Source organism: Parathielavia appendiculata (assembly GCF_033297405.1).
Source record: "Parathielavia appendiculata strain CBS 731.68 unplaced genomic scaffold N657scaffold_13, whole genome shotgun sequence".
NCBI classification, from domain to species: domain Eukaryota; kingdom Fungi; phylum Ascomycota; class Sordariomycetes; order Sordariales; family Chaetomiaceae; genus Parathielavia; species Parathielavia appendiculata.
In genome coordinates this window covers 468,855-494,297 of record NW_026944232.1, presented here as the reverse complement: position 1 = coordinate 494,297, position 25,443 = coordinate 468,855, and the positions used below count along the sequence as shown (strand labels likewise).

The 25,443-nt window shown below is 56.4% G+C and overlaps 10 protein-coding genes across 10 annotated transcripts; 3 read left to right on the top strand and 7 right to left on the bottom strand.

Moving 5' to 3' along the window:
- Window positions 1-1,367: 1,367 nt before the first annotated feature.
- Window positions 1,368-2,336, bottom strand: N657DRAFT_547191 (uncharacterized protein; the record flags this gene model as incomplete). The annotated part of the gene is made up of 2 exons (XM_062787862.1): window positions 1,368-2,090; window positions 2,148-2,336. Coding segments are annotated over 2 exons (912 nt in total), but the record flags the coding sequence as incomplete, so codon positions are not given.
- A 345-nt stretch (window positions 2,337-2,681) lies between these two features.
- N657DRAFT_137158 (uncharacterized protein) lies at window positions 2,682-3,256 on the bottom strand. Its single transcript, XM_062785915.1, has one exon. The coding sequence runs from the start codon at window positions 3,102-3,104 to the stop codon at window positions 2,802-2,804; it is 303 nt and encodes a 100-aa protein (XP_062644884.1). The 5' UTR covers window positions 3,105-3,256; the 3' UTR covers window positions 2,682-2,801.
- A 2,421-nt stretch (window positions 3,257-5,677) lies between these two features.
- Window positions 5,678-5,866, top strand: N657DRAFT_547911 (uncharacterized protein; the record flags this gene model as incomplete). The annotated part of the gene is made up of 1 exon (XM_062787868.1): window positions 5,678-5,866. A coding segment is annotated over one exon (189 nt), but the record flags the coding sequence as incomplete, so codon positions are not given.
- A 770-nt stretch (window positions 5,867-6,636) lies between these two features.
- Window positions 6,637-7,567, bottom strand: N657DRAFT_658107 (NAD(P)-binding protein; the record flags this gene model as incomplete). Its single annotated transcript, XM_062794862.1, has 2 exons — window positions 6,637-7,461; window positions 7,538-7,567. The coding sequence occupies 2 exons, from the start codon at window positions 7,565-7,567 to the stop codon at window positions 6,637-6,639; spliced, it is 855 nt and encodes a 284-aa protein (XP_062644882.1).
- Window positions 7,568-8,040: 473 nt separating this feature from the next.
- Window positions 8,041-10,470, bottom strand: N657DRAFT_683209 (uncharacterized protein; the record flags this gene model as incomplete). The annotated part of the gene is made up of 6 exons (XM_062796553.1): window positions 8,041-8,144; window positions 8,235-8,715; window positions 8,769-9,277; window positions 9,333-9,774; window positions 9,856-9,897; window positions 9,955-10,470. 6 exons carry the CDS (start codon window positions 10,468-10,470, stop codon window positions 8,041-8,043), a joined length of 2,094 nt encoding a protein of 697 aa, XP_062644881.1.
- Window positions 10,471-11,720: 1,250 nt separating this feature from the next.
- N657DRAFT_658106 (cysteine proteinase) lies at window positions 11,721-12,833 on the bottom strand (the record flags this gene model as incomplete). The annotated part of the gene is made up of 1 exon (XM_062794861.1): window positions 11,721-12,833. One exon carries the CDS (start codon window positions 12,831-12,833, stop codon window positions 11,721-11,723), a length of 1,113 nt encoding a protein of 370 aa, XP_062644880.1.
- Window positions 12,834-13,929: 1,096 nt separating this feature from the next.
- N657DRAFT_578620 (uncharacterized protein) lies at window positions 13,930-18,046 on the bottom strand (the record flags this gene model as incomplete). The annotated part of the gene is made up of 2 exons (XM_062789331.1): window positions 13,930-14,936; window positions 14,989-18,046. 2 exons carry the CDS (start codon window positions 18,044-18,046, stop codon window positions 13,930-13,932), a joined length of 4,065 nt encoding a protein of 1,354 aa, XP_062644879.1.
- Window positions 18,047-18,754: 708 nt separating this feature from the next.
- N657DRAFT_636136 (uncharacterized protein) lies at window positions 18,755-19,178 on the top strand (the record flags this gene model as incomplete). The annotated part of the gene is made up of 2 exons (XM_062791401.1): window positions 18,755-18,901; window positions 18,999-19,178. The coding sequence occupies 2 exons, from the start codon at window positions 18,755-18,757 to the stop codon at window positions 19,176-19,178; spliced, it is 327 nt and encodes a 108-aa protein (XP_062644878.1).
- Window positions 19,179-20,777: 1,599 nt separating this feature from the next.
- Window positions 20,778-21,547, top strand: N657DRAFT_648477 (uncharacterized protein). Its single transcript, XM_062793523.1, has one exon. It carries the CDS (start codon window positions 20,930-20,932, stop codon window positions 21,347-21,349), a length of 420 nt encoding a protein of 139 aa, XP_062644877.1. The 5' UTR covers window positions 20,778-20,929; the 3' UTR covers window positions 21,350-21,547.
- Window positions 21,548-24,489: 2,942 nt separating this feature from the next.
- Window positions 24,490-25,375, bottom strand: N657DRAFT_648475 (uncharacterized protein). Its single transcript, XM_062793522.1, has 2 exons — window positions 25,113-25,375; window positions 24,490-25,053 (listed from the first exon to the last, which is right to left on the bottom strand). Exon 2 carries the CDS (start codon window positions 25,025-25,027, stop codon window positions 24,662-24,664), a length of 366 nt encoding a protein of 121 aa, XP_062644876.1. The 5' UTR covers window positions 25,028-25,053; window positions 25,113-25,375; the 3' UTR covers window positions 24,490-24,661.
- Window positions 25,376-25,443: the final 68 nt, after the last annotated feature.

Genomic DNA, 25,443 nt, shown 5'->3' with positions numbered 1-25,443 from the left:
CCCTGGCTCTCATTTCATTGGTTGGTTTGTCTCTGCTCAGCGCAGTTCCACGTTACTCCTCCCCTAACCCGGTATTCTTTCCGTCTGTCTGTACTGGTTCACGGATGGGCGGATTGGGGAAGAGGGTGGGCCAAGAGAGGTGGGATATGATTGATGCCTTGTGGGCTCTACAGCATGGGTTCCAGAGACACTTCACTTTTTCTTCCCATTCTTTCTTGATACTCGCACCACACTCATATTCACTCCTCATATGCGGCGTCGGGCGTACTGATTTTGACGCAGAAAGGACTTTCTGATCTGGCTTTTGCTCGAGGGGCTGGGTTGGGTTGAGTTGTTCTCTTTTCTACTTTGCTGGTGGTTTTGCAGGCTAGGCTGTTAGGCTTTGTCGGGGTAGGAGTTTAGCTCCAGCTAAGGTCGGATGGACTAATAGGTGGTCTTGACGCTGCCTGATCGACTGACTGGTGATTTTTCTGGTGTTGATGTAGGGGCCGTTTCTGATGGTTGCCCGGTAAATTGTTTCTTTAGCTGCGTCCATTTGGGTTGGGTGGGTACGTGTTTGTTTTGGGCTGCATCATCTCACTCGTCGCCTCTCCTGGATTTGGCATTGTCTGGTGGCGCTCTTCCCTTTCAGTCTTCGACGTTCTAACGTCTGTTTTGTCGCGCTAGGTTGGGTTGGCTTCTGCTTTACTGCTCCTGGGCTTAGCTCAACTGAGCTTCGTGCTTGTCTGGGTGGTCTGGTTCATCAAACTGCTTGATATCCGTAGTTGTTCCGTGGTCAACCTCAACTAACGCTTTCGCCCATGATGTTCTTTGGGTTTCTTTGCTCCTTTCACCACCCATTATTACCAGGTTAGAGGCGGCGAGACCATGGGGTTGATTCTGGATCTGAGCTGACACGGTCCAGCTGGTTGGCGAGTTGCAGACGCGTTCGTGCTACCCGGCATGATCTAAAGTGAGGAGGAGATAGTCGCATTTAGTTAGTGACGGTGCTAGGGGTCCGGGTCAGAGAGCGGCCAGCGTGATGGGAGGTCAGGAGAAAAAGGTCAAGAGGCAGATTGGAGGTGGGTGGATAATCATGTTACTCGGGCAGCAGATAGCCGGTTTGCTGCTTCAATAATCCGAGCATACAAGACGTCAGAATAGGTCTCCGCACATGATTCTATAGGAAACAGATTGCTAACTACGTATGTCATGACTTTATATGCATGCCCCCATAAACTTGAACTCCCCGATATGTGACATGAGTTAGTGTAATTTCCTTGGGTATCCTCATCTAGTTTATCCTATACATGTATGTGCATATTTCATCCGCCTGCCATATATACCGCGCATCAAACGCCGCCTTGACGCCTCGTCGCTATCTCGCCCGGCCACGTAACCGCCAACATCCTGTCCCTATGCCTCGCGAGTTCACCATTCCCAGCCTCTTTCACCATCCTCCCCAACGCCCCGCCCCCCGCTTCCACAACAGAGACATCCTCTTCACCCATAAACTCCATCATCAGATGCGTATAGCTAAACAAGTTCGCGTCAAACATGCCAGGCCTCTCGGCCCCAAAGAACCACCCCGTCGGGCTCTCGCGCAACAAGCTCGCCAAAGCGGCCAGGGCGTCCCGCGCCGCGGCGTACACGGCCTCCTCGTCGATGGCGTCGGCACTGCTCGCGGCGGCCGTCGAGAGCACCGCGCTGCTGCTGGAGCCGGCGGTGTTTGCGATCTGCTCGGCGGCGGCGCGGCGCAGCTGGTACAGCAGCGTCGCCTGCACGCCGCGCGAGGACGAGGCCGGGCGGACGTAGAGGCGCTGGAGGAGCGCCGTGTGCGAGGGGTCGAGGTACAGGGCGTGGATCCAAGCGTTTCGCAGGGAGAGGGTGACGAGGGAGAGGTAGGCTTGTGAGCGGAGGGGGAACTCTGGGTCGAGTTCGGCGGAGGTGTGTTGGCGGGCGTAGGCGAGGAGCTTGGAGGCGGGGATTGGCGGCGATGAGGCGGTGGAGGATGTGCGCGGCGGGAGGAGGAAGGGAAGTGAGCCAGTGGGAGAGGCGTGGTTGGTGGAAGGAAGGATGCGGAATTCGAGGCCGGCGAGGCGAAGAAGGGTCTGACGCGGATGGTGTTAGCCCGCGGAGGGGAATGGGAGGTTCAAGCGGCAACACACCTGCCACTTGAGACAGGCCGGATTGAAGCTCGGAAGGCCTAGCCGGGCGTCCGAGTCGGTGGAGAAAACATAGAGAGTGGGAAGGTCGCTTGAGGTGAGTCGCTGCGACCTGTCAGGCAAGTCGTTGGCTCCGTAGGTCCGCAGTGGAAAGTGGTCGAAGAGTTGCTGCAGCGGCCGGGGAACCTGCATTCTTCGCCAGCTCGGCGCGGCGGGTGTTGACGCCATATTGATCTACAAGCAACACGAGAAGACGCAGTCGGTTGTGCTGCGTTGCGCAACACCACAACTGCCAAATCTCGAGATACGATCGATCTCGCCTGGGTCGAGGTTCTTGTCCAATGCACTGCAGAGCCAATGCAAGGCGACTCCGCTGTATCAACCGGGGTGGGTCCGTCTCCCGTCTTTGCATAAAAAATCGCCGGAGATCTCGGAAGGTACCGCCGGGGTGGCCCAAGCGTTCCTTCCTTTTCTGGCCAACTCTTCGGTTTGTGGAATGAACAAACGGAAGAGCGGTTGAGAGCTTTGGTCGTTCAACAGCCGTGACGCAAACAGTTTGCACTTTCAACTCGACTTTCTAATACTTTGCTTGCCCTGTGAATGATGCGGAATTACAGCCTAAAAAAGTTCTTGAGTGGCCAACCGAGGATGGGAGTTTTACTCGTCAAATGTGGTCATCGTCTCAGCCCAGTTGTTTAAAAGTGAATGACAACCCAATACATTCATTATCCGCACAGCCCTGCTCTTCACAACACTCGCGATTAACAACAATCGTAACAACCGAGCCCTTACAACATGTGAGACTCGGCCGACGGATCGAGGCATGGGCTGATTTCGAGCATTACCCGGTTTCTCCGTCACCGCTACGAATCTCTCCTGCCGATGACTTCTAGAATCATCAATCAAGACAATAAACAGAAGACTCTTCGCCACCGCACACGTTGTCAATTGTCTCGACATCGGGGTTTCCGTCAGGCGGCTAAATGCTTCGGCAAGAATTCTCGCGACCTTCGATTGTCCCGCAGTGCTGCCGACGCCAAAATCCAACGGTGCCCAGTGGGGAAGGTCAGCTTGACAGGTCCACTCGGTCAGGGCAGGCCATGCCGGCTGTGTTGCAGCGCTGCGGGATCGACTTCCAATTCCTGGGTGCGATGGCGGTTTTCATCTGGGACTGGTCTGGGCAGCCGCCTTCTTCCGGACCGTTGAACAGATCGACTGCATGGTCTACGGATCGGTACAGATACTGTCGCAAGATGCAATGACATGGATGGCACTCGATATGCGTTGGGATTCCCGCCGAGATCTGTACCTGCCGCACAGCGGGCGAAGGGGCCGAGAAGCCCGGTTTATAGCCAAGCTGAAGACGACTTGAAGCTCCGCGATCTACCCTTGGCTCTCACCACAATCAACAAAGAGGACCCGTCAGCCGGTCGCACTCTCATGATCCGGGTCAAACGAAGTCGAGATCTCGGCAAGTCGTATGCAGCGGAACATGACATGGCCATGGCATGCAAGGAACCGGCAATGGAAGGTCACTCTCCGAGGAATCCCGCGTCGATCTCGATTGGCCCTTGTTGTGAGCAACGATCTCGCAATCAATTCCCGGGACACGATGGCTTCCCGTTGCGTACGCATTTGGAAGCCAAGTGATGAATCGTTGGCATCCACCGTGTCGATGTCGTCGACAATGCCACCTCTGACAAAGGGCCGTTTTCTCGCTAGTGCGCTGCCACCGTCCCAGCTAAATCGGTTCTTCGGCGATTCTTTCCACTTCGTCTAGTGTTGATGAACTTGACGGAGGTGTCGCGGTTGGCAGACCCCGCCCAAGATTTTTTCGACGAGTCGAGGCATGTCGAACTCAGGTGGCGTGCCATGCCCTCTTTTGAAACAAGGCTTATCAGAAGAGTCAGCAGCCCAAAATTGACACTTTTATGCTGGCCACATGATAGGCGGGCGATGGTGGTGTATCTGACAAGCATAGGTAGAGTGCGTCTCGGCATCGGTCCATGATTTGCCGAAGTTCGGAACCTCTTCGAGAATTCGCAGCCCTACCACGCCTGCTGGTAGTGGAATGCGATGCCGGAAGATTTCTATGAGAAATCCGTCGAGGCCGGCTGTGGGCTCGTCATCTGTACCCACGAGCACCGAGTACGAATTGTTCCCACTCAAGAATGGTCTGCTTTGCGTTTCACACGACTGGGAAATAGAATGACAGGCACACCACCGTTTTCATTTCACTGGGCACCACATCGAATGTGGGGGTCAAGAAGGTTGATGTTTGCTCGCGGTCCAACCGGACCAGGGGCACTGGCGCCGGAAAATTCAGAGACACGGGGGTACTTGGGTGGCCCGGCTTGCTTGGCGTGCCCCAGGCAAATCTGCGGCACAGCGGGTCTTCGGTCCTTATCCCGATGGCTTGGCGCAAGTATCTCCTTGTCACCATCTCCAACACTCGGCGCAATGGAGGGGCTCCTCACGGTGGGCACCGGGCAATGACGCCGTTTCTAGCTCCATACGGAGTTATTTGGGTCGAGATAAAGGAATCCGAGAGCACAAGATAGCTGGTGCTCCGCTTCTACAGCCCGGGTGGCCCTCTAGCTTTTTTTTCCTTTGTTATATGACGGCTGCGATCCCCCGCCTACCCATCCCTCGGCTTGCCTCTTCCCCAACTCTCCTCACCGGCCATCTCGACCGTCTGATCCTGCATCGCGACCATATTCAAGGCCTAGGGAAGCCCACAGAGCTAGCCAACCACCTCTATACACCACTGTTACCCGATAGTGCCTCGGCTTGTCCCGCCTTGCGTGCACCATCCGCCGTCGGGAGCTCACAATCATCCACCTGTTATCGATCGCCACTGCAACCGCACGGCTCTCCAGTTTGGGCCTTGTGCAGGACGCCATCCAGCGCGCACTCGCCAGCAAGACGCCAGGAGGAAGAGGGGTGCCGTCTGCACGGCGTCTCGCCTCTGCAGAGTCCCGCTCACGGCCCAGATTGCTGTATATTGGGCCACAACCCCCATTTCAGCCGGCTTGCCTGCCGCCTGCGCCTACCGGTCGGCCCACCCATCGGCTACAGCCAGTTGCCAGAGGCTTATCTCAACGGTCGTGCATGAAATTGGCCGCTGCACCTGCTCTGATCGGGCACTGAAGAGCAAGAAGCAGCTTCTTTACTTTCAGCGGATCGGGAAGGTTGCGATCCATCTGTTTCTGTTGTCTGGAAGATATATTGCTGCGGCCGTGGCACAGCAGTCGGTTTCCTGACCGTCTAGAAGACGAAACTGCCGGGCGAATCGTTGCGCTTCCCGAAAAGTCGGCATCGCAAGCCGGACTCCCTCTATCGTCTTGGACTAGCCGGCCCCCGCATCTGTCGTCATAAGGCCTCATCCTCCCGTCCTTTCGCTCTTATTCAACCTCGTCGACACTCGCTCGGTTTCGCCTATCCATCCAACGCTTGACTCAAAAAGGTTCCTTCAGGCCACTTCCACTGTTACCACACCACAGTCGCTACCTGACCCAACAATGGACCCCTTAACCAGCACGCAGACGTCGGCCCTGTCCTCGACGCAGCAGTCGCCAACCAGCAAGATTGTCCCGCCAGCGCCGAAACCCGTCAAGGCGCCCTCAACCGAGGCTTTTCTGAAGGACTTCACCCTGGTGGCCGAGGCGGCCAAGCGGGCGCAGATGGCTGTGCTTATGCGGGATCTTGACGGCGTCAAGCTGTCATAGACAGCCGGCTTCATTGAAGGTGTCCGTCGCTACCGCCGATGCTCATCACTCCTCTCCAGCTGCCGGATTCTTCTCTCAAGATGGGCTTTTGTGGGTGCCCCAAGAGAAGACATCGACTAGAACGCTTGCGGTCCGATTGAGCAGAGCGGCAAAATCAGCAGAGTATCCTCGTCGTTTGTCGGAGATCATCAAGGAAGGGAGCAGTTACTGCAGGAGAGACCGGATAACTCCGGCGCACAGACAGCCAGTCACCCCTCATCTAGACGCGGATCTCTAGGAGCATGCACAGGCGCGGCAGGTTTGGGTTATTCATCGGGGCCATGGGGATTCATTGCTTTCATACGGATCAGGCGTATATATCGGCGGCATGGGCAGCTATATCGGCGGCATGGGCAGCTATATCAGCACAGGCGTTCTTGCGTTTGGGTATGGACAGGGGTTCGTCGTTGTCATTAAGAATTTCTCGTATACATTCTTGGTTTTTTTCGTCGTCTTGTTGATCGTCATCCACAACATACACATGGAACCGCGCGCCACACCTAAGGGCAGCTCTAATTCGGACACCAGGTCAGAGCCAGCACGCTGGAATGATAACTACAGCGTCATGAACACTCACCCCATCTATTACCCTTGTTGTAACCGTATTGTACAACGTACCCACCCGTCCAAGCAACGCATTCCAAACCACGTTTCCACAATATCCTCTGCCTCCATCCCATCCGCCCGCTCATAACCAAGCAGGAACTCGGACTACCGCCAAAAACTTAAATCTTACTCATCAAGCTCACCCCCCCATCCACGCGCACAGTCGCCCCATTCACAAACGCGCCCGCCCGGCTCGCCAGGAAGAGACACGCGCCGCCCACGTCGGCGGGTACGCCGATGCGTCCCAACGGATTCGCGCCCCGGATCTCGTCCCCAAACTCCCGCAGCGTCGCAGCCATCATCTTGCTCGGGAACGGCCCGCACGCCAGCGTGTTGCTCGTGATGCCCCTCGGCCCTAGCTCCACGGCCAGGTGCCGGCTGAGGTGGTGCAGCCCTGCTTTGGTGGCTGAGTAGGCGAAGGTTGGGAGGGAGGGGACGCGTAGCGCGTCGATGCTGCCTATGTGGATTATCCTGCCGGGGTCTGATGATACCGGGTGATTGTCTGGGTTGGCTTGGGAAGGCGAGGAGGAGGAGGACGAGGAGGATGTGGTGGCGGAGAGGAGCGGGGTCAGGAGCTGAGTGAGCGTGAAAACGCGGTGGAGGTTGAGCGTCAAAAGCTTCTGCCAGGCCTGGTCCGGGTACGTATCGTAACTCTCGCCCCAGGTGGCGCCCGAGTTGTGGACGAGCACGTGCAAACGGCGCTCGCGAGAGGCGAGCTCCGAGGCGAGGCGCTGGCATTCCGAGAGCGAGGAAAGGTCGGCAGGGAGAGGGATGGCCCCCGAGTTGGGCCTGACGCCGGGCAGGGCGTTCAGCTCGGCGCACGCGGCGGTGCAGGCTGCGGCGTCGCGCGAGGAAATATACACTTTGGCGCCGTTGACGATGAAGGCTTCAGATATCATGCGTCCGATGCCTTTGGCGCCGCCTGTCACAAGCACGACTTTGTCCTGGGATGCGGTGTTAGTCTGGTGAAAATGGGAGGGGGGTGAAGAAGGGGGGGGAGGCGGGGGGGAAGGGGACTACTTTGACGCTGAAGAGGGACTGGATATCCATGGTGAGGCTGCTCTACTATCCGAGGAAATTGTACTTGGCTGTAAAATTGTGACTTTTGTCCTGGGATGTGTTTACAAGAGTCATCAAAGAGTGTAAGTTGTGTGGTTGAGATTATCCCGCTGATGAGGTAAGCCGAGCCGAGGCAACTCAATGCCGGGCCGCTTGCCAAGAGCGAGGAAAGTATGTACGAATAGCACAACTTCAGATGTGGTTTTCTGCCAAATACATAACAGCCAATAAGCTGCTAACCTAATACGGCAAGCTACTTTGTCAAAGTACCATATATCTTTCCACAGCATTTTACCGTTCAACAATCACGAAACAACACCCAGGAGCGTCTGCTCTACCAAAGAAGGCGCCAGCTGTGGAAAATGGCACAGACCCAAAGGCCCCAGGTAAGGATTTCCAGTAGCCAAACCATGGCAGACGCATACCAGTTCCCCTGGCGCGTCCTTCCACGCGCAACTTTCGGGTCAGATGCGAAACTGGGTTGCATGCATCTTGTTCTCGTGCGTGTTGAACGTGATCTGAAGGCCCCTGTGGATGTTGGCCTGGTTGTGCGAGTATTGCAGGTGTGCTAAACGAGAGCCACAAAAGCAGGGTCAGAAACCCGGCTCGGAGGATGCGCGACAGGATATTGTCTGAGGGAAGCTTGGGAGAAACTTACCTGTAGGCCCCTGCACGCCGACGGTGCACTCATGGCCGCCGTCGCCCACATCGTAGTACCTGAACGAGACTATGTCGGGCTGGGCTTCCTCGAGCGTCGCGTTGAAGTGGAAGTACTGCTCCTCGTGCTTGTACCGCGTCACATACCACTCGACCGTGAAATGCCGGTTCGGTGCCGCGCCCGAGACCTCGTAGTAAACGCCGTGCGGCTTGCCCGCGGCGATCATCAAGTCGGCCCAGTACGGGAAGAGGGCATGGGGGGGAATACCGTTGCGGGACGGCAGCGGCTGGCCCTGACGGTGCGCCCGCGCGTCCGTGTGCCTGTCGAGGCAGATGAAGCCGTTCTCGGTCACCCACAGCGTCTTGCTCGCGTGACCGTAGAGCGTGACGGGGAAGGGCAGGTCGACCTTGTGAAACACGTCGTCGATGGTCGGGTGGTGGCCCGTCAGCGAACCGATAATGGCGACCGGGTTGCTCAGGGTCTGCTAGAGATGTGAGCCAAACTGGGGGAGAGGCAGTGAGCTGGCGGACTGACCACTTTGTTGGGAAGAGGATTCTTCTTTGCCTCGGGCCCACCTTGCTGCTTCTTCTTGGCCTCCTCGGCATCGTGCTTCTTCTTCCTCTCCTCCTCCGCCTGGATCTTTGCCCTCGTTTCCTCCTCAATCTGCCGCCGCGCCGCCGCGCCAGCGCTCACCTTTGGAATGCCATTGAAAGCGGTCGACTTGGAGCACACGTCCCACTCGGCGATGGTGCGCCGCGGGTGGAAGTAGACCTTGGTCTTCCACTCGTCGTCCACAATGACGGCCGCGACCGCCGAGAGGGGCATGCGGGTGCCTTTTGCCGGCGAGAGTGCCGCAGCAGGGGCCTTGTTGATGTTGACCGGCGCGGGCGCCCAGCCGCCCTGCTTGCGGTCAAAGTGGTACTCGTACAGATCGTTCTTATCGTCGGTGGTGAAGATGCGAATCTCGAAGAAGGCCGAGGCGTAGTTCCAGGCGACGGCAGATAGCATGGCCGAGGGGAGGAGCTTGTACGCGGGCATTTCGACTGCACTCGCGAGTCAGTGGACGGAAAGGCATCTCAGATAAGGGGGCACACATACTGGGGGTCCATCGAGTGTGGTCGTCGCGGTAGACCCCGGCCAGCGTCTCGTTGGGCGTGACGAAGAAGAGGCGCATCTCGTTCCAGCCGCCCGAAACGGCCGTCAAGGGGCTGCCCGGCTTGGCCTTGTCCGAGGTCAGGACGATGGCTGACGTTCCGGTCCAGCCCCTGCCTTTATTGGCAAGCTCGTGGATGGACTTGTCGGCGGCTTGGTAGTAGACATGGAGGGTCCCGTCCTCGGAGCGAACCGCCGCAAACTTGGAGCCAGCGAGGGGCTTGACTTCCGGGAACGTGGTGTCAGCGGTAGAGGCAGGGGGGGTGTCGGCAGGACGCAGATTGGTCTCGGCCCAGCCGGGATGGGGCGGCACCAACTTGGCCGGCGCCGGGAGCTCAATGTCGAAGCTATCATGGACTTGTGGCTTGAAGGAGGTGCGATTCCAGCGCTGCCACCAAACGACACATTAGCATCATCTGACTTTTTTCAATTCAAAGTCCAGGGGCAGGGAATGGGATCATTAACTCACTTCCCGGAGAGTGCCGCTTTTGTCGGCGTAATAGACTCTGGTCTGCTCGAGCGGTTTGTATCAGTCCTTGTTCTGGCATGTTGGAGGCAGGAGACTGACCTCGTAGACATCTTGCTCCACCCACCATCCAACACTGGCAATGGCACTGCCGGCTCCGACATCGTCGGCTACCAGGTCGTCGACGGCGGGCGCATGCCAGCCCTGACGGGTGCTGAACCTCGACTCGCGAATGATATCGCAGCCGCGGTTGTAGCCAAAGTGCGACGGCTCGCTGTGGTAGAGGCGGATGTGCTGTTCTCTGGGCCGTGCCGCCCCGTTCTCGGCCGCCGGCTTGGGAGCACAGCACTGCCTGATGTGCGAAGGACGTCCATCGGGGTGTACGAAAGAGCAGGCCGCCAGGTGGAAGGTCGTGTAGGGTATGTCTGCCGCGTCTCCTGCGCCCTTGGCGGCAGGCACAACGATATTGCTGACAGTCATGTCATGGACAGCTGGGGCATCACTGACGACACTTGGGGCATGGAGAGAGGCCGCCTGGAGCTTTGCGATGACAGGGCTGGCGTCGACGGCTACCCCGTTCGTGGCATGTGAAGCGGCGGTCTCAGTAACGGTCGCCATGTCGAGGAAGTGAATAGGGGCTGAGTGTTGTTTCTAGTGAAAGGCAAGAGAACTGTTGTTGAGACTGCCAATGGATGCTTGGTCAAGGAGAAGAGAGTCGGCTCTTATACGTACGAGTCGAGACAGCTTCACTAAGTTCAGTCTGGTGACGTCTGCGAGAGGCACTTTCATCCAGTGTGGTTGCCATCCTGGCCGCGTAATGGACCGTAGAGTTGTAGATCCAGAAGCGATGTTCCCCGTGGAGCTTGAGCTCAGCTACCTTGTGCTAAGCTGCATCATTTGTTTTGGGAAATTCTTGCGTAGGTTTGCGGCCTCGTGTAAGCTGAAAGAGGAGTCGGCGGTAACCGAAGCGTCTTGGGTAGGATCATACTACGCGTGTAGAATCGGTCGATCCATACATAGCTTATGCCCCGAAGCCCGCAAACTGTCAGCTAGTGTTTCTTTTTGATAAGAGTGATGAAAATATTTGCTGCCCTACCTTGGTTATTCATTGATACCATCTCAGATCTCAAACATCTGAACATCCCCTTCAGAACACCCATGGTTGCTGTGGCCTTTCTTGACCGGTCGGCCTCTCGATATTCGTTGTCCGAGTTACCGTGCATGTGCAAACTGCATATGTGAGTCGATGATTCTGTACTGGACAGGCGAAGCTGAACGGTCGCATTGCTGTCTTGTCCACTAGGAATCATTGGCCCAAAGAGCGCCGCTCGGTTCGGCAACACGACGTCCCATCTCCTAAAGCGGGTTTTCAGCTCATGCCTGGCCCCTCGAGTCGCAGCAACTGGATGGAATTGTTGATGAGTTTAATGTATCTCCTGGCGTGGTTCTGCATTTGTCCCCGGCATAGTCGGCGACGTCGCTTCAGCATCCGACCGGAATCCCGAGCCAGCCCCGAAGCTTCTAATGCCTATCGCGCCCTGGGGCTGGAGATGGATTGTGCACAGGAGCCATGGGCCGCGGGAAGTAGGGCATCTGCACCTACAATCTACATTCAACCCATAAAGCAGAGTCGTGGGCAGGGATCCAGATGGTCCCCGCTTCGACTTCCTCTCGCCGTCATTGTTAACAACCATGATCATTCCCCCCTACTCCCTCTAGGACCCGGCAAGCACTTCGACCTGGGGCAAGGTGCAAAGCAGGTTGCAATTCAGGTCAATTCAGGTCAATTCAGTCGACCTGACCGTCACCCAAGACGCAGAATCGACCTTCTTCCCGATTCATCCGTCCCTGCGTGCTCGCCTCCTCTCTCACCCCGTCGTTCTCCTCAACGAATTATAATGTTCCCCCAACCCGTACCCGTGCCGATAGTACGCCAACCAGATCGTCCTCCTCCCTTCTTCCCCCTTCCTGTTCTCCTCCCCCTCTTGTCCGTCAACAACAGCCCCAGCAGCAGGCCGAATAACCTCGACCCTCTCCCCGCCCTGCACGACCCGAATTTCCACCCCGTACGCATTCGCAAGGGCAGCGAGCTCCAGCTGGCCACCCCACTCGGCCGTATCCCGAATCTTTTGCACATACTTGTCCACCCCGCCCTCTTCCTCATGAATAAACCCCTCATACTCCTCCCGATGCGCCTTAATCCACTCGGCCGCAGCCCGCCTGACAACCCGATACGGCGCCACCTTAGCTCTCTCCCCCACCACATCCACCAACCCTTCCTCCCCGTTCCCCTCCTTCCCCTTTAAATCATGTTTCGGCGAAAGCGGAATGTCCAGCGCCTCCAGCTGATCCGCGACCGCAGAAAAGAGACAGTGCCCGTCGGGCGCGATCTCGCGCTCGCGCAGGGCGTGCGCCGCAAACGCGCGCCGCATGGCCTGGCGCTCGGCCGCGCGATGATCCGTCATGCCGGCGGCCTCGGACTCGGCCGCGCGCGCGGCGGCTTCTTGCTCTGCCTGGCGGCGGGCGAGGCGCTCTTTTTGGCGGTTGCGTTTTGGTTTTTGTTCTTGGGGCGGCGGCTGCTGCTGTTGCTGTTGTGTTTGTGCTTGTGCTTGTTCTTGTTGTGTTTGAGACTGTGTCTGCTGTTGTCGGGGAGCGAGGGTTGTTGTGGACTCCAATCTGTCGGCGAGGTTGTTGACTAGGGCTTGGTCTTGGTCTTCTTCGTCTCGCGGCCCTGGTTGTGGTCGTTCTCGGTCGTCGAGCGGCTGCCCGTCCACGCCATTGGGCTCATCTGCGTCGCCCATAAGTCTCCTCAGTTCCTCCTCATGGCGCTCCTTGGTCTGGCGCTCGAGCTCGGCGCACTCGTCGTTGACGAACTTGCGCGTCTTCTTGGTCGCGTTCTTTTTCTTGTTGGTAATGCGCCCCTGTAGGTCTCGAAGCTCCTTCCGGTGCCGCGCCTGCATCTGCTCGAATGTTTCCTCCATCGCTGCGGTTTGTTGTGGGACAGGTTTTTTGGTGGTGTTCTAGAGTTCGAGGCTTTGATTCGTTTCGAGGACCCCACTTCGAAGTTTGAAGTTCATGGCGGGGCATAACTTGGCGCTGCGGGTCAGGTCGTGGAATCGGAGAGCGTGGGTTAGGGTTCGCTGCGCATAACACTTAACATGGCGATTCATTCCCTCATGAAAAAGATATTGCGCCTGCAGAGAAGAGAAGGGGGTCTGACAACTACCTGTAATGTATTCCATCATCGTGCTAAGTTATCTCGAAATAGAGAATGAGCCAGCTCTGACAAACCCCATCAACACTCACAACGACCCTAACAAACTCCATTACGAAACACAGCACATTACCACACGAACCCAATCCAAAGTTCGAGAAGAAAGGTCTAGTATAGCTCTCTCTATCGATGAGGAAGCCCAACCGGTATATGGGGCTGGGCAGGCAAGTAGTGTCTTCTCATCCACCAAAGTTAAGGTAACATCAACTTATTCATTCTTACACACAGCGCCCTCAGCCAACGCCTGTCTGTGTCGGACCACCTCAAAAGAGCAGAGTAACAACATAAATCTAATACACCGAAAAAGGAGCTGTACTATATCCACCTCCAAAACTAACTTTTCAAAAATAACAGAATGGTATCATTCAATCAACCTGCCAATGAAATAAAACAAACCGGACGTGGCACAAGAAGAAGCATACCTTTCCCCAGTACAAGAAGTAAATGTGTTCCTGCCCGGTTGCTTGCACGTCTTCCGGGCAGCCATAATATACAATCCCTCCGACAAAGAAGCAAAAACGGAACCTTGAACACAGGAAGAGGGGAACAATATCCCATGGCCCCCAGTAAGACGATCATCAACGATCAGTCCCGAACTGGGTTGATGAAAACGACAACAAATGAAAATACAACCCCGGAAACAGCGCGAAAGAGCGTGTGTGTGTGAACGTGTGGATGCGAAGGAGCGGATGAGTGTGAGAGAGTTTGAAAGGAGGCGTCAGTCATGACCGGGACCGCGGCGTCCGCCACGAGACATAATAATAAGAAAACAGCGGACAGAGAACCCCAACGACCAGGCGCTCCTAGAAACCCCTGAAGGGATCATTATCACCCCTCAGGTACCACTCGTCAAGGGTTTCGTCCGTGGCCCGCGTGCCCCTGCTCTGGTAGCTGTCTCGCTGCCGACTGCTCCGGCTCGCCCTGCGGCGGAGCTCCTTGCTGCGCCGGCGGGACACGTGCCGAAACTCGTCGGCGGGCTCGTACGGCGCGTTCTCGCTGAACTGGCTGAGCGAGAGCGGGCTGATGAAGGCCTCCATGCGCACCGTGCCAATGGCTTCAAAGATGTTTGGTCCACTGGGTCGGCTCGAGGCTTCCGATGTCCGCACCGACGGCGTCGTCCACGTCATGCCGCTCGATCCCGTGACGGCGCTGGCACCACCGTTGCTGTAGATATCCGACGACCCCGCCGTCATAACGCTGTTGCCCGCCGTGCTGTTCGAGGCCGTGTGGTACCCGCCGCTGCCGGCGGGGCCAGAGAAGCCTCGAAACGAGAGCGGCGGCGGCACGTGGCCGCCCGTGTTGCTGCGCTTGCGCCCGTGGACCGGCATCTGGCTTGCTCGGTCAAGGAACCGGGGGACGGTAGGCGGCTCCGCAGCGTCTCTCGACATGTCCCTTGCGTGCGCGGGGAGGTGGTACACCTCGGGGACCGGAGGCGGCCGGTAGGTAGGAACAGGCGGGGCGCTGTCCATCTGCGACGGCTCGGCCGTGAGCGGATCCGACTTGATGACGGCCGTCTTGGACTTGGTAAGGCGGATAGAGTCACGAATCGCCCGCCGCTTAGGCTTCGGTAACTCGTACTGTTCGACCAACGGCCTCGGCTGCGGTACCACCAAGGTCTCTGGTATGGCCTGGTTAGAGTGCGCCAGAAATGACAAGGACGTAAGCCAAATATAATGACGCTCGGCGTTTTCGGCCGTGAATTTCAGCGCGCGCTCCGGTGTCAGAATCAGGATCGACCGGTTGAAGACTTGGGCGACCCCCTTAGGAGGCGGGTTGTCATCCTTGACGTCCAGCACCGACTGAATTGTCACTGCACGAGGTCAGTAAACAAACCAATCCTACTTCAGATACGGACCACTTACACTTGCGGCCAGACTTGCCCAGCAGCGCGCTTCCCGAAGCCGGCTGCTTGCTGCTCCAGAGAATCGCCCGCTCATACGGTGCAAGCCAGACCCATCTCTTATGACGGTCGTTGCTGCTGTCGTCGCCGCCTCGGGCATCCGAAACCCCAAACGACTTGCGTCTCCGCACATACTTGAGCATCCATTCGCCGACCATGGTTTGCGCAATGGCGTCCACCACTGTCGGCGGCTGGTTTGACCTGCCCTGTGACCCGGCGCCCGTGTCGGCCGTGTTCGCGGTGGTGTTTGACGGCTGAGACCTGTGGCCCTTGCATCTCGGCGCCATGTATCCATCCCTTGTGCGCGGCCTCGTGATATCATTGTTGGGCAGCGGAGGAAGCCGGGGGCTCTCAGTCGCTTCCGTTGACGGCGAAAACGGAGGCGGCGAGCGGCTGCCGCGCCGCCGGTGTCTCTGGCTTCGAGGAAAACCTGTAGCGGAGCGCACTTTGCGGATGCTATTAGCGCGGTAGTGACTCCGGTTCGAGCCTCGCCTGGACCAAGCATCGGAGCCTCTGCTCGGGCTTGTGCGTCCATCACTCGGCGCGCTTGTGCTGATGGGCGGCTTCCTTGAGCTGGCCCTTGTTGGAATGGGAAACGGAGGTTCCTTCGCATCCGTGAGGCTCGGACTTCTAGTCCTCTGATGAGAGACGATCCCGCTCTGGATCATGGCGGTTCGGCGCATGACACTCGACTTTGTTCCGAACATTGAAGGCCGCCCGCCGCGTCTCGAACTCTTTCTGCCAAATCCCATATCGCGAACATCATGAGTTGGGTACCTTGCAGAGTCAAAGCCTTCACCATCCTCCGAAGTCCGAGACAAGAAGCGGTAACTGCCTTTCGGTGAAAATGCATTTTCTGATGACGTGGCAGTGCCCACGGAATTGCGCTTCACACCGCGACTCGTTCCGTTTCTTGGTTTTGATGGCGCTGACAGCGCGGTGCGGTACTCCGATTCGCTCATGTCCGCCTCCAGGAATTCGTCAACTTCGTCGGAGCTGTTCCCATCAAAACCCGCAAACAAGCTGCTAATCCGTGGCGGCCGTCGGATGGGCGCCTTTTGGCTTGATAATGGACCGTCATCGTTATGCCCTGGGTAGAGATCGTGAGTCTCCTCGAGAATGGAGGACGAGAACATCGGAGGCGATGAGGGCAGCTCTGTCAAGCTTCGATTGGTAGCCAGGCGTCGCGGATTCCGTGGCGGCACAGTGCCAGGGATTGGCGTAAACTGCCGAGTCTCCTCGCTAGCAACATCTGCCCCACCGACGGCAGGGGAAGATGGCCTGGAGGTAATGGCAGAGGGATGAAGATGTGGAGGAAGCTTGTCCAATCTCATGTCAATCCTGATCTCTTCCGTCTGCATGCCTGACGAAATTGTAGGCACTGTAGTCAGCAGAGATACCTGGCACCCGAAATCCTTGGACAACTGTGGGAGGCGCGGTTCGCGGGGCGTCGTTGGTCGACTCGAGGGGATGATGCTGATGCTGGGGATGGGCAGCGTCAGCCCGTGGAACGGTGATTGGAGCGGAGGCGGCACGTCATCGGTTTGTGTGGATACGGAAACCATGGCAGGAGGCTCGGCCTTTGGCACTGGCGGCGCGTCCTGGAAAGGCGTCTTGGGCGTCTTGGGTGGACTGAGAGGCTCTTCAGCGGTTTGAGACGAGCCGTTGACCATTAGATTATGAATGCCGGGCATCTTGATCGCAAGCGGCTGACCCGAATGCACCCGCTTCCTCCTCTGGTTCGCCTCAATCTCGCTGTCAGCACGAGGAGGGCTGTCGACATCGTACAATCTTTCAAGCCGTTGCATGATCAGGGAGGTTTCGGGCGTCGAAGGCTTGGCCGGAATAATTGTGGGCGAAGGCGGAGGCGAAAATTGAATTCCTGTGTCCACATAGCTGAACTTAGGAGCGGGCGGCTGCGATTCATCATCCTCCTTGATGATGCCATCCTCGAGCTTCTCGAGCGCAGCGGCGTTGAAGGCCAGCTTTCCGCGAAGCGCAGTGCCGGGCCTCACCAAGCTATCATTGCTCCGGTGTCTCTGGTGGGTTCTAAACGCAAGGCTCTCTCGACTGAAGTTCCGCATGTGGCTCTTTGACAGGACGCTGTCCCGGCCCCCATAGTCGCTCTCCTCGTCGTAACCGTCAAATCCCAGCTCGTCAGCCAGCGAGTTTCCGTTGGCCTTGAGGATGCTGTTTGCAACCGAAAATCGGATACTGTTCGTGATGCTCATGCTCCTAACACTCGTAGCGTCGTCTTTGACGCTCTCTTCCCCGTCGCTCTCTGCGCCGTTTGGCACTCCATTCAGGCCATTGGCCTGGGCGGCCTGGAACGCAGCAACCTCATCGAGGACCACTTTCAAACGTGTTTCGGCGACGTGGATCCTGCGCTCATACTTGCGCTTCTCCTCCTCCCATTCATCCTTCTCTCTTGCCCATTGCTCATGCACGCGCTCCGAGTCTTCCTCTTGGCTTCGCAGTTTCTTTTGTGTGGCCTCGAGTCGTTTTCGGGTCTCGGCTGCTGACTCAATCGCCTCATCGCGCTCCTTCGCTAATTCACCAAGTGCGGATGATGTCCCGCCTTCCAGCAGGGATAGTTGCCGCTTCAGTGACCGGCTCTCCTTCCCCGTCGACAATAATGAGGCCTGCAACGATTCCGTCTCCTCTCGTACCGTATGTAGGGACGTCTCGAGACTCTCGATGATCTTCAACTTTTCCTCCTGGTCTCTCCTGAGAGAGAGTATTTCTGAAACCAAGCTGGCGTGTAGTGTCGGCGTAAAGCGCCTCGGGTCCAGAATGCTGATGTTCTCATCATTGGTGACGTCCCTGGACGACCTTTTGGATCCCCTCTCACTCTTATCCCCAGGAAGCGGTGGGGGAGAGCGGCTTTTGCCCTTCTTTCCGGGTGGTGTCACGGACCTCCCGGATTTCCGCGAACCTCGCGAAACGGTGCGCGAGAGAGGACGATGTGGCGTGTCTGTCACCGGCCCGATCGACTCATCTTCTGTTTCCCACACAGCCATAGTGTCTGGGATCGAGTTCCCGGGAACTGACAAGAACCGCAGTCTCGCACTTGGCCCGAAAAAAAAACCCCTCAGGTCATTGCTGGAGAAGTCTGCAATTGGCAATCGGTATGGCGAGGGCGTGTAAGTGATGTATCGACGCAAGGCGGCGCAGCGCTGAACTGCGATAATCCCTGTCCGTTCAGGATCAAGCTTATCCAAGGCTATTTAGTGAAGCACATGCAAGCAGCCGACAAACCAAATTCGGAACCTCAACCGAACGTCAATGCCCCAACCAGTCCCTCGTACGACCAAGCGATTGCGCAGGCAGAATAGCGCCTTGGAAAGTGCTGTGTTGGTCCTGCAGCAATGAGGCGGATTACTCTCTCTCAAGTTGGAGACGTGTCGGCGGCTGGTGCGACATCAGGAGAACTCGTCCATCGATTTGCGCGCGCGTTGCGAATCCCGGCTGACGATTGGTCAATCAGCAAGTCTGCTCCTCCAACTGTTGACCTCAGGGCTTGAAGGTATAGCATGCGCGTTATGGAACCGGCACCCCTAATACGCCAAGGGCAGCATTGCTAACCTGACATTCCAAAACTTGGGGGAAACCTCGGTACATCAAGGTGAGAACACACTCACAGGATGTGGCCAATGATGATTGTCTTGCTGTCGTCAAAACAAGCAAGCGACGGGTGCAATGAACCACTGCTGTTCGATGATGAAACAATGTTTGTCCGGGGATGCTGCTGCGGGGTGCTCGTGGCTTTCCCGGTCTGCAGAGGTGGAGCCTCTGGATGGGATGAACAGCGGTTCGTGTTAGATTCGGATGCGGTTCAGGCTTCGAAGGCGGACGAGTACGTCAAAGCTGTCACAGTATGTGTCAGTCAATAAATTGTGAACAAGATGCCGTGTCGTTGGGACGGGATTGCCGCTTGGTAAAATCTTGTGGTACAATACACGCACCTTGCAGCAGCAGGTCCTCCAAGAAGGAGTCCTGGATCAACGATCAGGCGGGGGAGAAAAAGAGGCCCTCGAGGCGTCAAAGCGAAAGGCTCGAAGTGGAGTCGAAAGCAAGAAGCACGACTCGCAAGGAAAGAAAGGCGAATATTGCGTCGCAACGGGCGAGGAAAGGAAGCCGTCGGCTCGATAAGAAGTGCGCCGTGTCTGGGGAGCACTTCGTGCTCGAGACTCACCAGGCGAAAGGGAAGCGAATCCGAAGAGCACTCGGTGATGGCGAGCCAGGTGAAATTGCGCAGACAACAACCCGTTCGAAAGACTCGAGATATCAAAAAGAAGGGAAACAATGCGTCAAAATGCCGAGCTCGAAGTTTAGATTGTCTTCACAACAAGATTCGACGCACATCTGGGCGGCGTGGGTTATGTACGGGTACTCCACTTTCCAAGACACGAGCTTCAGCAATAGCAAGAGCAAAGGCACCAAGTGGGGGGAGATGATGGCCCCTGGCGAAAAGGCGAGCAGCGGCCGACCCGGAGGACCTGGAGTGCTCCTTCCACACCCGTGGACCACCTGCAGCACGGAGCACAAATCGGGGAAAACCTGCACAATGTGCAAGAAACCGCGGACAGGGCCACGAGGATGCTCCCGTCCATTGGAGGGATCTTGACTGGACACTCGATTTTCATCAATCTTCAGGTGATGAACGTCAAACTACAACACCCGCGTTTCGCCCACCTGCGGAAGAACCCAGACCGGCGTTACACAGCGGGACGAGCATGTGCTAATACCGAGACCGAGATATGGAGGTATTTCTCATCCGTTATATCCACCGTCAATGTCGAACAGGGAAATCATTCATCTCAAGAGTCTGAAGAGGCGGGGTTTAACTTCATTGCTGGGTGGGAGAACCCAAATTGGGTCAAGTCAGACTTGGCCCCGGCTTGCCATTGTGAACTCGCCTTCTCTGGTCATCGGTCTTTGCAATTCACAACGCCCTCAAGCGACTCGGCTCACGTTTTGCGCTCTCCGTTGGGCCAGAATCTGTCTCTGGAACGTCACTCCGTCCCTCCAACATGTGTAAAGTGCAACTCGATTCCGTATGCGCCCTCGTGGGTGCCACCAGAAACGGCCATTCACGGAATCTTGGATGATGGGACCCTGGAATTCAGCCCGAGGCGACGGGTCCCGAAAAGGGGACGAGGCCCGGACACACCGTTCGGCTGGCCGGTTTTGGACCAGGCCACTGTGACGACCAGCACGAAGCAGCGAATAGGAAGCGACCCCAGGGTGAGTCCAATTTCCTGATGTGATAGGATGCTGAAGATCGCCCGGGGCCCAGAATTCAACAAGTGGACCTGGCGGGTGGTTCCACAAGAAACCGCCGCCTCCACAGGGGCTCTTTCAAGTCCAACTTCGAGCACTTTCCTGGATCCAACAGTTCAGACTTTGATGAGATGATAGGAGGTTGAGCAGGCGGCCACTCGCATCCTGGCTTTAACGGACACGGATGAGTTGAGGAAGAAAATAGCTGCTGCGCAACAAATCGCGGCTAACTCCCCAGTGCTGAATTGCTCCCACTCGGCACCCGTCCCTTATCACCGGAACTGCAACCTCTTGTCACCAGCAAGCTAGCCGAATGGCACGGCTTGACATTGAATGTCAAGATGCAGCGTCGCAGGGCCTCTGTGACCTGATCTTTCACCAAGATCAATGAAGGGCTGGATAGGGTAACGATAGTTGACGATATAAGTTCGAGTTACCGTCGGGCTAGCCGAATTTAAGGTTCAAGGGCGACGTGCGAACAGGAAACACCACCAACCCGACTACCTACTGTGGTACAATTGACAAGTCTCGTCTATGGACATTGTGTCGGCGCCACACGGGAACGGTCTCGGTTCTTGTGTGAGACAGGGTCAACCACTGCTGTGTCACCTTCCCGAGCCATGCATCAAAGGCCGGGCCACCAGGATGTTTCTCGCGATTTAGACCCCCATTCTCACTTGGCCTGCGAGTACGGATACAGGGCTGATATCCACTGCCACATGCGCTCAACCCCATGCTTTCAGTTCCAGAAATCGTCGATCTGGATATCCACTGTAAGGTCACACAGTTCCATCCCCTCCTCCTCAAAAGATGACTCTCACCATACAGCCGGGCTCGCGAGGACCGGTCAATTTCCGTCACGCCAAAGCAAAAGAAACCAGCGTTCCAGGCATAGGAAGCAGCCTCCAACGCGCCAAGTCGAGCCCAGCCAAGTGAACATGAGCACGAGTCCGGGGAAAAGAAGGCCGCCCAGCCCTGTGGCGGTTGCATTCTCCGAGCCTGGAGGACGCGTTTCCCTGCCCGCTGAGCCCATTGGCTGAGCTCTTCATCACGGAGAGACAAGCCTGTCCTCTTTCCCTGGCCGCAGGCACCCGTTGGTCAACAGACGCCCCAATCGAGCCGCGATACACGCCGAGATGAAGGGCGTTTCTTGTGGAGAATTAACAACTCAAGCCACCGGCCTCTCCCCTTCGAGGACGACCTTGGCCCTTTTCTCTGCTGGCGGGAAGGACCTCCCAATGTCGATCTGCGATCGCTTGCGCGGCATGCAGTCCACCATGCAATGCAATGCGGACAGTGACATGAACCCCTGCTTGCTGCAAGACGCACGGGGTAGTTTAGATATTGTGGGAAAAAGAAAAGGCCACCCGTGGTGCCTGCAAGGGGACCCTTCACGCGACGACAGTTGCAGAGGTGCCCTGAAAGACGCGAGAGGTACGGAGTATGGAAATTAAACGCGCCTCTGGCCTGGGGCCTGAAACTCGCTTGATGTCCACGCAGCTGACGAGTTTGCGTTTGGTACTTCAATCACGGCATCCCACTCCGTGGATAGATCACAGGCAGGTGTCTGGTGACTCTGGTCTGATCACTTCCACGTTCAATCAGCCACCGCGCACCCATCAAGGGGACAGCCAGCAGTTCAGCTGTACGACATAATTGATTGCTTGCCAAGTGAGTAGGAGATTTGACAACGTTATAATACACAGCTGGACTGTCCACTGGCATATTGCAACTTTCCTCGAAGACCGTGGACGGAGACGGAGGGAACCGCTCATCAGCTAGGCACCTCTCGCCTAATTCCAGCTCACTGCAGGTAGGTCAGCGACACTGTAACTGAGTTAGGATACCCTCAACCTTTTTTAATTCATAAGGTAAAGTGTCATGGTTATAATCCAGTCATTGGCAGATTATTGATCTCACACCGCGAGGGCAAGCGGTCCCTCCGCGCTATTTTACATGCAAGGCATCCGCTCCCGTACTGCGTCCGCGCAGCTTAGTTGCCGCTCGGGCGCTCCTAGCAGTCCCTCCCATCCAGCAGTCCGGAATTCACCGTTCCGGCTTGGTGACGACGAAGCTGTGGGGGGCCATCCGGCCGTGTTCGTCACTTAGCTGCATAATTCGCGCTGCGCGCTTGCGGCTCCAGCATGGAGTCAGAGCCCGGTGCGCTTCTTCCTTTTTTCTCCCTCTGGGCTCCCAGTCCCTTCACCTTCCTCTGGGTCTTCCTCTGCTTCCTCACGCTCCAGTTCCATCGAGAGCCTATACTCAGCCAGCCTCCCAAGGCTCATGAGCCAGGTGACTATCCGCGCTACGCTGGAGCAGTCTCCAAGAGCTCTCATCAATCAGGTCGTGCCTGTTTCTGAGCTGGGGTGTCCCGTCTTTGAGCTCTTGGTCTTGGCATCTAAGCACCACCGTCTCCGGGGCTCTCACGCAGCGGCAAAGCGGCGTGGGCACCCCAGGGACCCGCCTTTTAAAGAGGAAGTCTTTGAGGCCAATTTCTCCCGTGCGAGCCTGTGTTAGCAGCGAGCTCTTCGCCTTGGTCAGCCCTTTGTGAGCTTGCAGTGGTTGTGCTGCAGGATCGAGCATATAGAGATCGGCTGCTTCCCTGTAGCGGCGCGGGCGTAGCGTGTCCGCGCGCTCTGTTTGCCTTTCCCGACGAATCTTTCATTCCTCGATTGTTGGCTGGTCAGCGTCCAATCCCACCCATCCTATATGAGGCGCATGCTGGGCGTCTTCGATGCTCGGTTGTCAACCGCCATCCATCGGATACGCCTGTAGCCATTCCTTGGCTGGCAGATTATCATGACCATCATCATGCTGGCATCAAGCATGAACTGATGAAAGCTACCGGAAGTGCAGGGTACGTAGTTCATTGGTTAGGATCTACTACTAGAATCTCGATTCGCGACCGATGCTCATGCTCCCCTAGCCCAAGATAAGCTGGAATAACGTTATGGCGGGCACTAACTCAACACCCTCCTCCACCGACTCAAGCCTTAACCTCCCGAGCCCCTAAAGTACCGAGTAGTCAGAAGAGATGGCAAATCGAACATCTCAGCCTCTTGCATTCCCAACATCGATCATCTGTGATGTTTTCCTTTCCGCCGCATTGGCAGCAGAGCCACTGAGTGACTTCCCGATCGCTACGTGTTGGTCTTGAATCCGAGCCCGGGTTTTACTGCTTTGAGAACCTGGCTCCGATCTGGTGTCGACTTCCTCGACTCGGCCGTGGGTATTCCTGGGATGAGCTCCAACTCCACCACCGCGGCATGAGAGGGATATGTAGCCGACTGGGTCACTGTGGCCCCCGAGAGGAGGCCTGTGAATGTTGTAGTAATATTGACGCATGGTCGTTGGGTGGTATTGAAGGATGTTTCGTTAAGGTGGTGGTGTCAAACTTGAAGGAAGGTATGTTGAGTGGATTCTCGGAGACGTTGAAAGGCGCTGAAGAGGAACACAACCTCTACTTGATCTGTAGACTAGTCAAGCTACGGGTTTTATATATTCATTTGTATTGCAAAGGACAAAGCTAAACTTCTACTTGGCCCCGCGGCCAACGATCACAGGAAGGTTGCCAAACAGGCAGCATAATGACCACTGCACATGTGCAGGTGCCACTGAAATATCCCATCATCCATTGATGCCACGTTGGGCGGGGTATTGTTGAATGCAAGAACCACGCTGAAGTTATACTTGACAGCACAGAGTTCATGCGTGTCACTAAATGACCTTGTCAAGGACTCCATTAGTACCAACTTGAAGCTTGGTCATGGCAGCCGGCAGGGTCGGGGCTCCATAAACTGGAGGCGTGCAATACGAGAGTTGGAAATGTGTGCAGTGGTACGGTTGACAAACCTAAGGTACCTAAGGTAGGCTTGGTCCTTAGGTTGCCTGATATATGTCTAAGGTACAGCACGTGGAGGGGCACTACAAGCTTACCATGTGGCAACTGGTCTTTTCTTTCCCGCCCTTTTCTAGAATTTGATAGTCGTTGTTCCAATTAGTATAGAGAGATCGAGGGAGAGAGGACACTCACTCATTAAGGTAGTATGAAATAGATTCAACCTCATATAATGCAAGGCTACCACTTCCACTTAATGTACTACTTGACCTGCGGCTAACAATGTCTTGGGGTCCTTGGGAAGAGTCATGTGCTCCTTCTCGATTATCATCGCCCTTCTGCCTCTCCTCCTTTAACCACCTAATACAACTGTTCATATTTAGATGTATCCGTCATGATTCCTTTGTACGGGGTAACGTTACAGATGCGCATAGATATGTGCCGATACTAAGGTAGTTACATCCATGATGTCCCTGTTACAGCGCCAACCGCGACATGTACCACCAGACCACATTCACCAGGTGCAAGTAACCTCATCGAATCGATAGTCATCACAACGTATCTGGTTGATGGGGCCGCACGAAGGGTCATTCGTGATTGAAGTGAGCGACAGGCAGCGCTTGGCCTGGCCGCTAAAGTAGAAATGGCCCCTGCCTCGTGGCCAATCCATGCAGAGCTCGGTCATGCCGGGGACCTGGTTCTCTGGCGGATCGCGGCAGCCGCCCCTGGCATCGACGAAGTGTGCGCCAAAGGCCGAGTACCACCTCCCGTCCAGGTAGTTGCAGTCGACAGTAGTGCAGAAGGCGTGCACGATCAGGTAGTCGGCTGTGGCGAGGCTGACGAGCGGGGCTATGATAAGACCGAGGGTTGAGAGACGCATTTCGGACCGAAGCGGTAAGTTACCGACTGGAGTAGATGGGGTATTAGCCTTGGGAAGGGAACGAGGGTAGACGCTAGGGACGCACTATCTAGGCGCAGAGCTCAGTTGGGCAAGACGAATCAAATTCTGTCCTAGGGAATGTTGGCTTGAGTGGCGATGTTGATGATGGTGCTGTGAGCGGTAATAGGTAACAGGTACTTATGGTAAGGTGAATAGTTCCAGTGGCAGAACTCTCACGAGTTTATATAGTCCAGTCTGGCCTCTCCACCTTGACGGCAAATACCTCAATGAGTCAATGGTCGTACATGATAATGCTACATCATCCAGGCGGCGAAGAATCCTTCATGCATCCTGTATTGGGACTGTGCTGTTTCCCCACTCAGAGAATGGATCTTGAGTTGGGAGGTTGTCCTCTT